This window comes from Gasterosteus aculeatus, chromosome Y (assembly GCF_964276395.1).
Source record: "Gasterosteus aculeatus chromosome Y, fGasAcu3.hap1.1, whole genome shotgun sequence".
Taxonomy (NCBI): Eukaryota; Metazoa; Chordata; class Actinopteri; order Perciformes; family Gasterosteidae; genus Gasterosteus; species Gasterosteus aculeatus.
Window position 1 is genome coordinate 12,585,041 of NC_135709.1, and position 12,678 is coordinate 12,597,718.

The window sequence follows — 12,678 nt, forward strand, 5'->3', positions numbered from 1 at the left end:
TCAGCTGAGATGTTCTTTTTACCACAACACCATCTCTTTTATTAAACACATTTGATTTTAACCTTTTGATTGATTTTGATGACCTCTGTCTGTCCGGCGTTTCTTCATTTTTGAACACAACAATTACATTGCTTAAACTTTAAATACTCCACATATCAACAACATATTAAATGCAGTCAGTTTAAGACTGTGATTGTCAGTTGGAGGTGATACAATAAATGGACAGAGTAATAGGTTAATTAACACAAAACACATATTACATTTGATGCATAACATTACATCAGGACAGTATTAAATCTACTATTTAATCCAGTTTTCGTCTTTTGAAAAACGCCCAATTGAGATAGATCAAGAATTATCCATGAATTTCCCTTACACATTAGCGACAAAAGGTGGTATAAATGGAAACAACTTTTTGGTTTATTTCCTCATTTCCATTGTAGCCCACTGAGTCTTCAAGCAACATGAATACATCCATTAGAATAGAAGTATCTTAGGAATGTACGTGATAGTGTATATTATGGCACAGCTCATTGTGCCCCAGCCCCGAAGCTATTTTGAGAAAAGAAAAATACTGATTAGCCAGTGTCATTATGTCATTGCTTGGACATCCTGATCATTCATTCCGTCGTTTTGCTCTCTTCACTGCACAAGAGGCTCGCGGCCTCCTGCTCCGCCGCGGGAGCGCGCTAGAATGTACTGACGTCAGAGAGAAAGCTGCGCGCGCGGGTCGCCATGCCCCGGTCCCGCGGTATCTCCCTCCCTTCTCTCCCTCTCTGCCGGAGAGCCGTCCGCCGTCATGACATAAGTATGTGCACGCGTGGACCGCGAACACGCAGTGTTATGAAAGAGGCGGCGCTGTCAGTTCCTGCGGCCGAGTTCAGCGTGGCGAGGCGACGCAGTGACGGAGGCGGGCGGCGCGGCCGGACACTTCGCAGCTGCGGGATATTGGCTCGACAATGGTAAGTTGGACAGCGAGGTTTCTGCGGTCCGGGAGCCGCCTCGGACCGGCCGGCCACAGCAGCGGCGTCGGGTTCTTCCGACGCTTTTCCGATGTTCAGCGAGGTTGCTAGGGGGGCGTTTGTTTTGGAGCTGTTGAGCTGCCGCCGGGGGAGAGGTACGGGGGGGGGGGGGGGGGGGACGTTTGTGCCAACAGTCAGTAGCAGCTCGTCGCCATGTAACGTTAAGTAACGACGTGTGTTGTATCCGATAATGCCGCACAGCCGGACGAATCAGACCACACGGACCTGGGGAGGCCTGCGCGAGCGCGTCTCCATCACGTATTCGTTAAAGAATAAGTTAGTGACGATAAGATGCTGACGGCAATAAGGATGAAGAAGATAGTGGTAAATAGCCGTGGAGTTGATAGTGGTCATTTTTGTGAACTTGTTGGGGTGGGGGATGACATCATCAGGTCTAATGCTACCTTTTGACCCTCTTAGTCAAACTAATGACACACACACACAGATTATGATTTCCTGTTACAGTATTGATTTGGCCTGCCATTTGTGCTGGGTGGCTGTTATTTGAGATTGAGCCAAACGCAGCTCTTCAACATCAGACAATGCAAATCATATTTGTTCTTCACTACCTGATACGAAAACTTATTCCGTATTCTCTGTCTCTGGCAAAAGATGTGAAATATCAATCTGGTCCAGCGCCTGCAGCAATGAGGAATCTCCCGTTTTCCTTTCGGGGCAGAGGGGCCCAAATCATCAATACTCTCATTTTGTTGTCTTTTCTTTGTCTTGCCAGGCAACTCCCCATCACTGAAGAACGTTGCTGCCCAACAGCCCCTCCTCCCTGCACCTTGACACAACTGCTTTCCACTTTACGTTTTCTCCCACCTCCTTCTTGTTCAAACATGGACACCTCTGGAGACAGAACCTCCGCTCACGATGGGCACCCCGACCCCAGGAGCAGCCCCAGTCGCTCGGACCTCAGCGGACTGTACCATCTTGGTCGGACGTTGGGGAGGGGCCACTTTGCCGTGGTCAAGCTGGCTCGCCATGTCAACACCAGGCAGCTGGTTGCCGTCAAGATGATTGACAAGACAAAACTCGATGTGATGGCTGCGAGTCACCTCTTACAGGAAGTGAGGTAAATGATCCCGAAAGAAGAGGTTTAAAAAAAGGTTCAAACTTCCTGCTTGTTTGATTTAATGGGATTACAAACAAGCATACTGATGATTAACGTTGTGTGATCCATCAAAATCTTGTCTGAGCCAAACATGGAAAAAATAAAGATCACACCTGTGTAGATCTCAGGGTGCTCTGGAGGAGCTGAGCATCCTTATTTACCCCAATTACCCCACCGTAATGAATCATTATTTCCAGGTGCATGAGGCTGGTTCAGCATCCCAACGTGGTCCGCCTGTACGAGGTCATCGACACGCCCACCACCCTCTACCTGGTGATGGAGCTGGCCGAGGGGGGCGACCTCTACGACTACATCCTGTGCCACGAGGGGGGCGTGGCCGAAGGCACCGCCAAGCGCCACTTTGCCCAGATCGTACGCGCTGTGGCATACTGCCACCAGCTTCACGTGGTGCACCGGGACCTGAAGCCCGAGAACGTGGTGTTCTTTCCTCAGCAGGGGGCAGTGAAGCTGACTGACTTTGGGTTCAGCAACTTATTCCAACCCGGGACGATGTTGGCCACCAGCTGTGGGTCGCTGGCGTACTCGGCCCCAGAGATCCTGCTGGGGGAAGAGTATGATGCTCCAGCTGTGGGTGAGAAACACATTTATATTTTTACTTCTCTGTTTTTGCATTGGATTGGTGTTGAACCTGAACTGGTGTCTCGATAAATGGTTGCCAACGTGAGGGTCAGGAACCCCACAAGGGGTCACAAGAGAAATCTAAATGGTGGCGGGGTGATCAACAGATCCTCTCAACGTGGCTGCTTTTGTCCTACAGAAGCAAACGTGTCACCTCAGGGGGTCTTTGTATGGCCACATGTGTCCTCCTCCACTCTGTGTATTTCCTTGTATTTTACTAGTGTGTTCCAACTCTGTATACCCATTAAAATTTATGTGATTGTATAAAAATGTTCTGGGTGTGCGCGTGTCTGTGTGTGTGTGTAATGTCCGTGAAGGATTAGAATGTGTATCTGGGTCAATCTGAGCAAGCTAGCCAGTCCTGAGCCATCGGGGCTTGTTCTGAAGTGGAACCAAACACTGCAGCTCACACTGCATAGCAAGCATTTGTGTATATATGTGTGTACATGTGTGTTGGAGTGAGAGAAAACATAGAAAAGTCACATAGAAAAACCCCTCGCACGCATCAGTAACTTGTGAATTTGTTACCATAGTTTACGTTTTCACGTGACTTCCTTTTTTAAAAGCCGTATGTGTTGATTTCAGCTTCTACCTGCGCATCACTTCGATATAAATTCACATACACACACTTCACTGAACACATGTGTAGGTTGCTCATAATTCGGAGCAGCACAGAGGAAGAGAAGTCCCTTAGTGATCTCAGCTTAGTAAGGTGACTCATAAACCCGTCTCTACACACACACACACACATCTATTTGATATTTCTGTCTGTAAACAGGCTGCTGTTTAATGCACTGCGGTTCCTTTGCTGCTGGAAGTGTGTGTACGAGGAGAGACACGATAAAAGATAAACACTGTTATTTACATAATCAGCCCGTAGCTGTGCCAAATGTGTTTTTGTTAGGGGTGTAACGATTCATTTTAACAACGATTTGATTCGAATCGCGATTCAAGGTTGCCGATTCGATTCATGGACGATCTGGGTTAATTTAGAACGATTCAATTCGATTCGATTCAGTGACTTGAAATCGATTCAGTAACTTTACTGGACAGTGCGGGCAAAGTTTCCGAGATTCCTGTTATTTCTTGTAAGGAAATCAGGTTTAAATTAATTATGGATATTATAAACAAGCAAACAACAATTAATGGCAAATGTATTAACCTTTTATTTGAGTGCTGGCGAGGCCTGAGGTGTCTGCAGAGCTGGAGTTACCTGCTGCTGCTGCTGCAGCGGTGACGCTGCTAGAGGTCCTGACTGTCGGCGTGGTTTAATCCCACTGCGCCTTAGTAGATGGCTGGAAAGATTCGTCGTGTTTCTGTGTCTTTGGCTTCTACATATTCTACAAACAGCAACTTATTTAGAACACCTCCGTGTTTGCAAAAGCCAAAATGTTTCCACGCGCTGGATCGATAAGTTGGTTTGTAAATGTCTTGCTCGCAGTCGTCTCCTCCACGCTGTGTTTTGTTGTTGTTCAGAGTTTTGCGCGGCTGCCGCTGCGTACTGATGACGTCGCAGACAGGCAGACTGAATCGAGTAACGTTTAACGTGTCTAAAGTGCTAAAAAACAAACAAACAAACACACATCCATACCGTTTTTGTGCTCAAATTTCCAAGTATCGATACAATTGATTATGTACCATTTCAATCAATTTGTAATCAATATATGTCGTCTGGAATGCCGATTTGTGGAGCACAGATCGATTCAGTTGGATCGCAGGAATATAAATCGATTAATCGATTCAGTGGATGAATCGTTACACCCCTAGTTTTTGTTTCTAATCACTTTGGACGATTTGGATAGAACTGGGTGGGCGTGGTTGGAAACCACAAACCTTGCACGTGAAACCAAGCCCACTAGGATTTGGGGGTTATGACTCGGCAAAGAAGTCACAGAGAATGACACAGAACCAGGGAGGGGTCCAGTTTGTGTCTGAAGGGGGAAGTTCTGCATTTGGCTGATATTGCATGCCTCTCTGGTAGGGGTGTAACGATTCATTCAGTGAATCGATTAATCGATTTATATTCATGCGATCCAACTGAATTGATCTGTGCTCCACAAATCGGCATTCCGGACGACATATATCGGTTACAAATCGATTGAAATGGTACATAATCGATTGTATCGATACTTGGAAACGATACAATCTTGGACGAATCTTTCCGGCCATCTACTAAGGCGCCGTGGGATTAAACAACGCCGACAGTCAGGACCTCTAGCAGCGTCACCGCTGCAGCAGCAGCAGCAGGTAACTCCAGCTCTGCAGACACCTCAGGCCTCGCCAGCACCAAACTCAACATCACAGTAACAATTGCCAAGTTTATCTGTAAAGACATGCGACCCTACAATGTGGTTGAAAATCCGGGGTTCAGTAATTGGACCAAACATTGTGTAATTATTGTGTAATGTTTACACTGAAAATGGCACTTGATTCAAATAAAAGGTTAATACATTTCCATTAATTGTTGTTTGCTTGTTTATAATATCCATAATTAATTTAAACCTGATTTCCTTACAAGAAACAACAGGGATCTCGAAACCTTTCCTGCACTGTCCAGTAAAGTTACTGAATCGATTTCAAGTCACTGAATCAAATCGAATCGAATCGTTCTAAATGAACCCAGATCGTCCATGAATCGAATCGGCAACCATGAATCGCGATTCGAATCGAATCGTTGTTCAAATGAATCGTTATACCCCAACTCTCTGGGCGTCAGCTACACACTCCTATTTACATGTTTGTTCAAAAACACTGTCCTCTACTTGTATTTTGTCCTTTTTCTGGTCTCGGCAAGCGCTCTGCTGGTGGGGTGGGGGTGGGAGGGACTGGCAGTTGTGTCTACAAACATTAACTCCCGCATAATATATCAGATGCTGATGGCAATGACTTTAGGCTCTGACGCTGGTGATTGAGCCAAGCAGGAAGTGGAAAACACTGCGAGTGGCAGATGGTGGGTGTGATGAAGTGTGATGTGTCCTCAAAGTTGCTTGCGGCTCAGTCAGGAGCAACGCTAGAAGCAAGCAAAACAAAACAAAAAGTCAAATCACTTTGAGGGGAGTTGTGTCTAGTGACGAACGAGTCCTTTGGGAGCAGCACGAGAGTGTGTCCCATTGCACGAGAGGTGATCTTACGGTCACTCGGTCACTGTCGACTTCTGTGTACCGACTCAACAGGCAGGTACTTCTTCTGTGGTACTTCTCAAAGGCCACTCTGCCATTTTTACATCAGCAGGTCAGTTAAAAGAAACAAATGGTTGTGCGGTGTCCTCCTCAGGGGATGTCTAAAGTTTGAACAAATTACCCTGATGATGTCTTCAAAATCAATGCATTATGGGAATTTTTAGGATCCAGTCTTAGAGCTAAACCCACAGTGGACACTAACATTCTGACCCTGCTTTTATAGAAGTACACTACACAACTGCAGAAGTACCCTTTAATGTCCTTTTTTTTGTATCACTCCACGTCACAATGCTCAAGTGCTCAAGGATGAACTGATGGGTTTTGTTTGTGGTCAAAGGTCAAGGTCACTATCAGCTTTTGTCTCCATCACATTCTTATGATTGCCATACCACGATGATCCATGTGCTCATCGTGAGGATTCACGACTAGCGTCTAGTATGTGGAGACTTTTTGGAAGGTCACTGGAGGCACACGATCACTCAGAATATAGCGCCAGACCATGTCAGACGGATCAGAGTGGGATTTCCACCTGAGTCACTTATCAGTGGAGGGTGAAACCTTCTGCATGCAAGTAATGCTCGTATTATCTTCACAGCTTAATCAAGATCATTACATCAGTAATTGTGTGTGTGTGTGTGTGGGTGCGCACTACCAGTAAAGTCAGGACACACTTTCTCAGGAGTGAGACAATACAAACATCACATTAGATCTACAGCTGTTTGGAGCTTCTTGAGGCCGAGCATTGATCCGGCACGGCACCAGTTGTGAGTACCTGTGATATTCCCCGGCCAGCAGAGGAGAGTACACGCGCAGCACTTAGTGGCTTCTCCGCCGCGGTGCATAACAACACTCTGCACGGGAGCGCACAGCGAGGACTGAGGGCCATTGTTTGGACCATCGTGGATACAATGTGGGACAATGGCTGAATGTTTATCACACGTGGGAGGGGTACGTGTGATAGTCGGTGGATAGATATGGGTCTGAGTGAAGCACAGTGTATTTTCATTGTATTGTTTTTCAATCCTTATCTATTTCGGCTCCGCTTTGGATATTTTAATGGTTCATTTACAGAGGAACTCTTTCAAGTTGCTGCCTGCTGTATGAGAGTCTGCAATTATTATTATCTGTATCACTTCACACTTGACATGTGTTTATGAATAGAAATTATGGCACAAGCTCTTGTGAAGTAGAAGTGCAATCTCGGAAAAGGATTTTGTTACCAACTTGCGATAAATGCTCAGCATGCAGTAAACGACGATGCAAACAGGCTGATGTTCACCTGCATTCCTGCATGTTTTTTAGACAATAGCCAAAGGTATTGTAAAAAGTTTAAATTTGACTTGAACAGGAAAAGAGGGAAACTCTGGGATCGCCATCTGGACATCATGAATGCTCGTCATTTTTTAAACCGGCCAGAGTGGTGGACTAACTGAAAAACATTGTTATCACAGAGCTACAGTGCTAGCAGCTGTTCAGTTTGTCTCCTGATGTGACCTGAGGCCAGCAGGGACAGCCGTTTGTGTCGAGAAATCAGTACACCACCTTTTTTAAGATGCATGTGCTACTTTCACTCTTTCCATGTGGACATCCGTGGTCCCTGTGAGACTCTACAGTAACAATGACAAAACGGACCAAAGGTTGGGATAGGAAAAGAGAAAGTCAGCAATAACTGGTCCTTTAAGTAACTCTGGAAACAAATATTAGCAGAGGTGGCCTTTATTTTTATTTCTACAGTTACAGCGCTTCTATTTCCAGCACTCGGTGGAGAAACGGAGAGGAGAACAGTAAAAGAAAAAGGAAAGCAGGATGATTCTCAGAATAGCACAACGGGCCCTCTGTTTGCTGAGGTCGTCGGCCCTCCGCTCCCCTTTCCCCTGCGTGTGTTCATGTGTGTTTCCTTGAACGGGTCGCTGCAGTGTTCTCCCCCGGTTCGGGCTGCTGTGTGTCGGCTCGTTCCTCTCACTGCATCTGCATGGGGGGGAGGAGGGGGAGGCAGGGAGGGGCCGACAGGCAGAGGAGGAAGAAAAGGGAGGAGGAAAAAAAAAATACTGTCAGCACTGTGTGTGCATGTGTGTCACATCCAACTGGTCATGCAGCTGTCACTCACACACTCCCTCTTCCTACTTCATTGAGGAGCAACCTTATTTAAATGTCACGTAGCACTCAACCGGCCTGTTGCTCAACCCGACCTGTGACCTCTCCGCCGACGATGTGGATGTTTTTGGTGTCTATATGGGACAGGATCTGTTTTTCACGTTGTGTTCTGCTTCAGAAATCTCCCTTAAAAGGCTCTCAGATTTCTAAATATGATCTGAAAGCAGAGAGGGGGCTCGTCTTTTTTAAAGACATGATTTCATAATCAAGGCCAATTTCTGTACCGTGTGTGTTTGTTCCAGATATCTGGTCTCTCGGGGTGATCCTGTACATGTTGGTGTGTGGAGCCCCTCCCTTCCAGGAAACCAACGACAGCGAGACTCTGGTCATGATCCTGGACTGCCGATACCGCGTCCCAGAGCACGTCTCCCACGGCTGCAGAGGGTAGGGACGAGTTGTGTCAAATACAAATGTTGTGAGATCCTTGCGTGTTTCATCTTCAACTCAAAGGTCTTTTCCGCTCCGGAACATTTGTGCCGTGGAATAGATGCGGGGTGGGGGGGTCGCCCCGTGTCAAAAAGCTGCTGACCGCGAAATCATCTCGTTAGCGTGCGATTCAGTGGATAATGATAGTGTCCCAGTTATCCCGGAAGCTTCTCTGCCCAGCTGCATATAAAGTTGAAACGTGAAGCGCTTTTAGTGTTACCCAGCTACAGTGGGGTGAACATGTATTTGATACACTGCCGATTTTGCAGGTTTTCCCACTTAAAAAGCATGTAGGGGTCTGTCATTTTTATCATAGGTTCTCTTCAACTTTTAGTGACGGAATCCAAAACAAATCCATAAAATCACATTCTATGATTTAAAAAAAAATATTAAGGATTTGACACATCAGAAAAGGCAAACTTAATATTTGGTACAGAAACCATTGTTTGGAATTAAATACATACGTTTCCTGTAGTTCTTAACAAGGTTTGCACAAACTGTAGCAGGGATTTTGGCCCACTGCTCCATACAGACCTTCTCCAGATCCTACAGGTTTTGGGGCTGTCGCTGGGCAACATAGACTTTCAGCTCCTTCCAAAGATTTTCTATTGGGTTCAGGTCTGGAGAGTGGCTAGACCACTCCAGGACCTTGGGATGCTTCTTACGGAGCCATTCCTCAGTTGCCCTGGCTGTGTGTTTTGGGACATTGTCACACTGGAAGACCCAGCCACGACCCATCTTCAATTCTCTTACTGAGGGAAGGAGATTATTGCCCAAGATCTCGCAATACACGACCCCATCCATCCTCAAAAGTAAAACCCTTTACCAAGTCCAGGTTCATCAAATCCAAAATCACATCCAAAAAACATTACCATTTACCATCCCTTTTTTAATTTGTAATTTTAAAACTAAGTGCATGTACAAGGTAATCTGCAGGACTCCAAGTATCATTTTAAAAAGCGCCATTGTTGTCCGAAAGCTATCTCAGTGGATGCTTCATGACCACAAACACACACAACCCCCATCACGTATAGATACTCTCTGCAGTGAAGAAATCACCAGGACCAAACGGTTAGACAAGAGGAAGGAATGTGGGAAAGTGTTTATACCCAAGTCCTATTCTCTAGAAGGCTACGCACATAAACACTGTATACAAAACCTTTTGTTGGATGCTCTGCTGCAGCAATCGTGCAATATGGGAACCAGCTCTGGGCCTCAGGTCACATAATGCTGCGTTGGGTGTCCGAGTCTAGCGGAACTTTAACTTGTTTGGGTTTCAAGGCACTTCAGTAAGATGTTGTTGTAGCGCCAAGATAAAGCCTGTAAATTTCATCTTCTGTTCTTGGCATTAACGATAATCCCCTCCGTCTTTCCCCCCCGTCAGCCTGATCTCCCGGATGCTCCAGAAGGACCCGTCTTGCCGCGCCTCGCTTGAGGAGATCGAGGCCCACGACTGGCTGCAGGGGCTTGACGACGCCCGGCTCAGCCCGGAGGCCCCGCCGTACTGGCTCTCGGGGGCCCTCTCCCCCAGCTCACCACGCTTGGGAGCACCTGAATGTGGGGACCTACTGGCCGCGAAGCCCCCGCATCAGCAGGCTTTCCCCGGCCCCTGGCAGCCCAGCCTCACCTTGACCCTGCGTCTGCCTCTGGCTGAAGAGCCTCCGGTCACCAGGAACCTACCGGCGCTACAGCAGATCTGCGAAGAGGAAGAGGAGGAGGATGAAGAAGAAGTGGAGGTGCAGGGCGTTTTGGCAAAGGAGGCTGAATGCTTGGCGTCTTCGTTCGTAGCAGAGCCAGAAAAAGCAGTTGAAGAGACGCTGGACAGCGCAGGTGATCAGGAGTGCAGGGAGGAGGACCCAGAAGAGGAATTAGGAAGCTTCGTAGAGGTTCTCGAGGAGACAGAGGAGGAGCAGGAACAAATGGAGATAGAGGAGGAAGATGGCGGCTGTGTGATTTCAGACCAACCATTGAATCATGGAGACAACACGGCAAGTCAAACGGCCAAAGTTCCTCCATCGCCTCTGCCTGGTTTGGGGGTGCCGTGCTGCTGGGGGGCGGTGGGCCCCCTGAGTCCGGAGGAAGAAGAGATTGAACCTAACAACAACACCAAGTCCTCCGGCTCCTCTCCCAGACTCGCACTGAACGAGGAGCAGGCGCTAAAAGCGGGACGAGAAGGAGAGCAAGAAGGGAGTACGGGGAAGGGCGGGGGGGACGTCACCCCGACGGACCGATCTCAAGCCCACAGTGCACGGCCGGAGCAGGGGAAGAGGCACAGCATAAAGCTGCACGAGAGGCTCTTTCAGTTCCCGCTGTGCGAGAAGGCCCTGGCCTTCAACATGCCGACGCACAACAAGCCCAAGATCCTGCCGCTGGCCCAGTACAACTGCTGCCACGTGCTATGAGAGCCACAGGGTTTCATACCTGCGAACACTCGCCTGGAGCGCCAGGCGAAGGCGATCGGCGTGGCGTTGAGCCGGCGGTGGTGTGCAGCAGCAGTACCAGTAGCAGTAGCACCAGTAGTCGGATATCAGCAGAAAACTGTTACATAACCGGTCCAACAGGGAGCGGGAGAATGAAGAGCGGTAACAACAGGAAGAGATGGAAATGAACATTTTTAATAATCTATAGTCTTTTTTTGTTTTTTGTTTGAAAGGTGCCTAAAATGAGTCGATGGGTTTCTGCACATGCATGGCCACCAAGTTGTTTTGGTCGAAAAACCCTCAAAAAGTCAGAATGGTATAGCACTCCGTAGATTCATGATTTCATATTCTATAATATATGAATTAGAACAAACTTTGAACCAGCTCGTGCTACAGAGCGGCACTCGTTTTCTCTTCCCTTTGCACAACCGGCTTCTCAAGGTTCAAAAGCTCTTAATATAAGCTATTATAGAAAGATGGAGACTGTTATAATACAGTACGACGTGAAATATGATGCTGTGTAATATATGCCTAAGAATAAGATGATGATGTGATTTTCTGTACTCTTAAGCCCTGAAGTTTATTTGATGTAATGACGTGTCCTAACATACTGTACTTAACTGTTAAACAGGATCATTGATCGGGATGCAGGTCTTCCAGTGTATTTCAACGTGTTCTTTTTATTCACACTGAAATGTCGTATTTGATCACAACAGATTTATTTTGTGTGGGCAGATGCAGAGACATGTGACTCTGCATGTTGTTACTGTTATTTATCACACTATACCTCCACGTGTCTTAGCTGTGACAGGACGTGTTCCTGTGTTCCTGTAAGTACTTTGAGGTAATCCACTCACGGATGTACCTCACACATCTACACGTCTACTGCAGCAGGTAGCTTTATCGAGCTTTAGATGTGTTGGGTCATCTAGAGCGAATGATGTGACTCCTTACTGTAGCTGAGTCCCTTTGTGTGCTCATACCTTTGTGTGGCTCTATTTTCTCCTCTTTTGAGGCAGAGACAAGGAGTGAAACATTTTGTTAGGTTAAGGAAGATTCGTAAAATTTCTTCTACAGTAAAGAGGGCGTACTCCAATCAGGCGCTGCAGCCTCACAGGGACAACTAGTCGGATTATTACCGTGCAACCTTTGATCCCTGGTTATATAAGCAGCGGGTGTCACGTCAAACATGAAATCCGTGCAGAGAAGGGATGAATACCCCATTATTTGTTCCTGTGTGATTGCATCCCTCCACCACCACCCCTCCACCCCCTCAGTGTGTCTGTGTCTACTGACCGGCATTGTAACTACTACCACGTCTCCATGGAGCTGTGAATTTATTTTTCTGTATTTAATTATTCAAAATGGATTCAATCAACAGGATGAATGTGTACGGTGTGCTGATTTTATAGAGCGTGACCAGTGATGCTGCGCACACACACACACACAAGAAACTAAATATCCCCTTTTGAACAAGGTTTCAAGACTGGTTCTGTTATTTCTCACACACTTGTTCGACCATGCTGAAGGTCAGCGGTAGGATTTGTTATTCTCATCAGCAGCTGTGTTGCCTAATATTGTTGGATATGTGGTGGATTTAGCCCATGTGAGAAATCAAAAGTATCTTGAGCTTGCTTTGTGATTAAGTATTTATTACTAACTAGAATATAGAAAAATGATAAAGAATACAGAAATCATCAAGCCGTAAGCACAGACAGAAG

At 46.8% G+C, this 12,678-nt stretch overlaps 1 protein-coding gene across 1 annotated transcript; it reads left to right on the forward strand.

Annotated features, from left to right (window-relative positions):
- Positions 1-700: 700 nt before the first annotated feature.
- Positions 701-12,433, forward strand: LOC120812203 (uncharacterized). The gene is made up of 5 exons (XM_040168013.2): positions 701-962; positions 1,756-2,100; positions 2,337-2,731; positions 8,354-8,495; positions 9,922-12,433. Exons 1-5 carry the CDS (start codon positions 736-738, stop codon positions 10,937-10,939), a joined length of 2,127 nt encoding a protein of 708 aa, XP_040023947.2. The 5' UTR covers positions 701-735; the 3' UTR covers positions 10,940-12,433.
- Positions 12,434-12,678: the final 245 nt, after the last annotated feature.

What these genes read in the sequence shown, in the direction of transcription:
- LOC120812203 (XM_040168013.2), top strand. Translation starts at nt 736, where the DNA reads ATGCCCCGGTCCCGCGGTATCTCCCTCCCTTCTCTCCCTCTCTGCCGG. An exon ending in GGGATATTGGCTCGACAATG is followed by an intron (nt 963 to 1,755) that starts GTAAGTTGGACA and finishes TTGTCTTGCCAG; the next exon opens with GCAACTCCCCATCACTGAAG. An exon ending in GTATGATGCTCCAGCTGTGG is followed by an intron (nt 2,732 to 8,353) that starts GTGAGAAACACA and finishes TGTTTGTTCCAG; the next exon opens with ATATCTGGTCTCTCGGGGTG.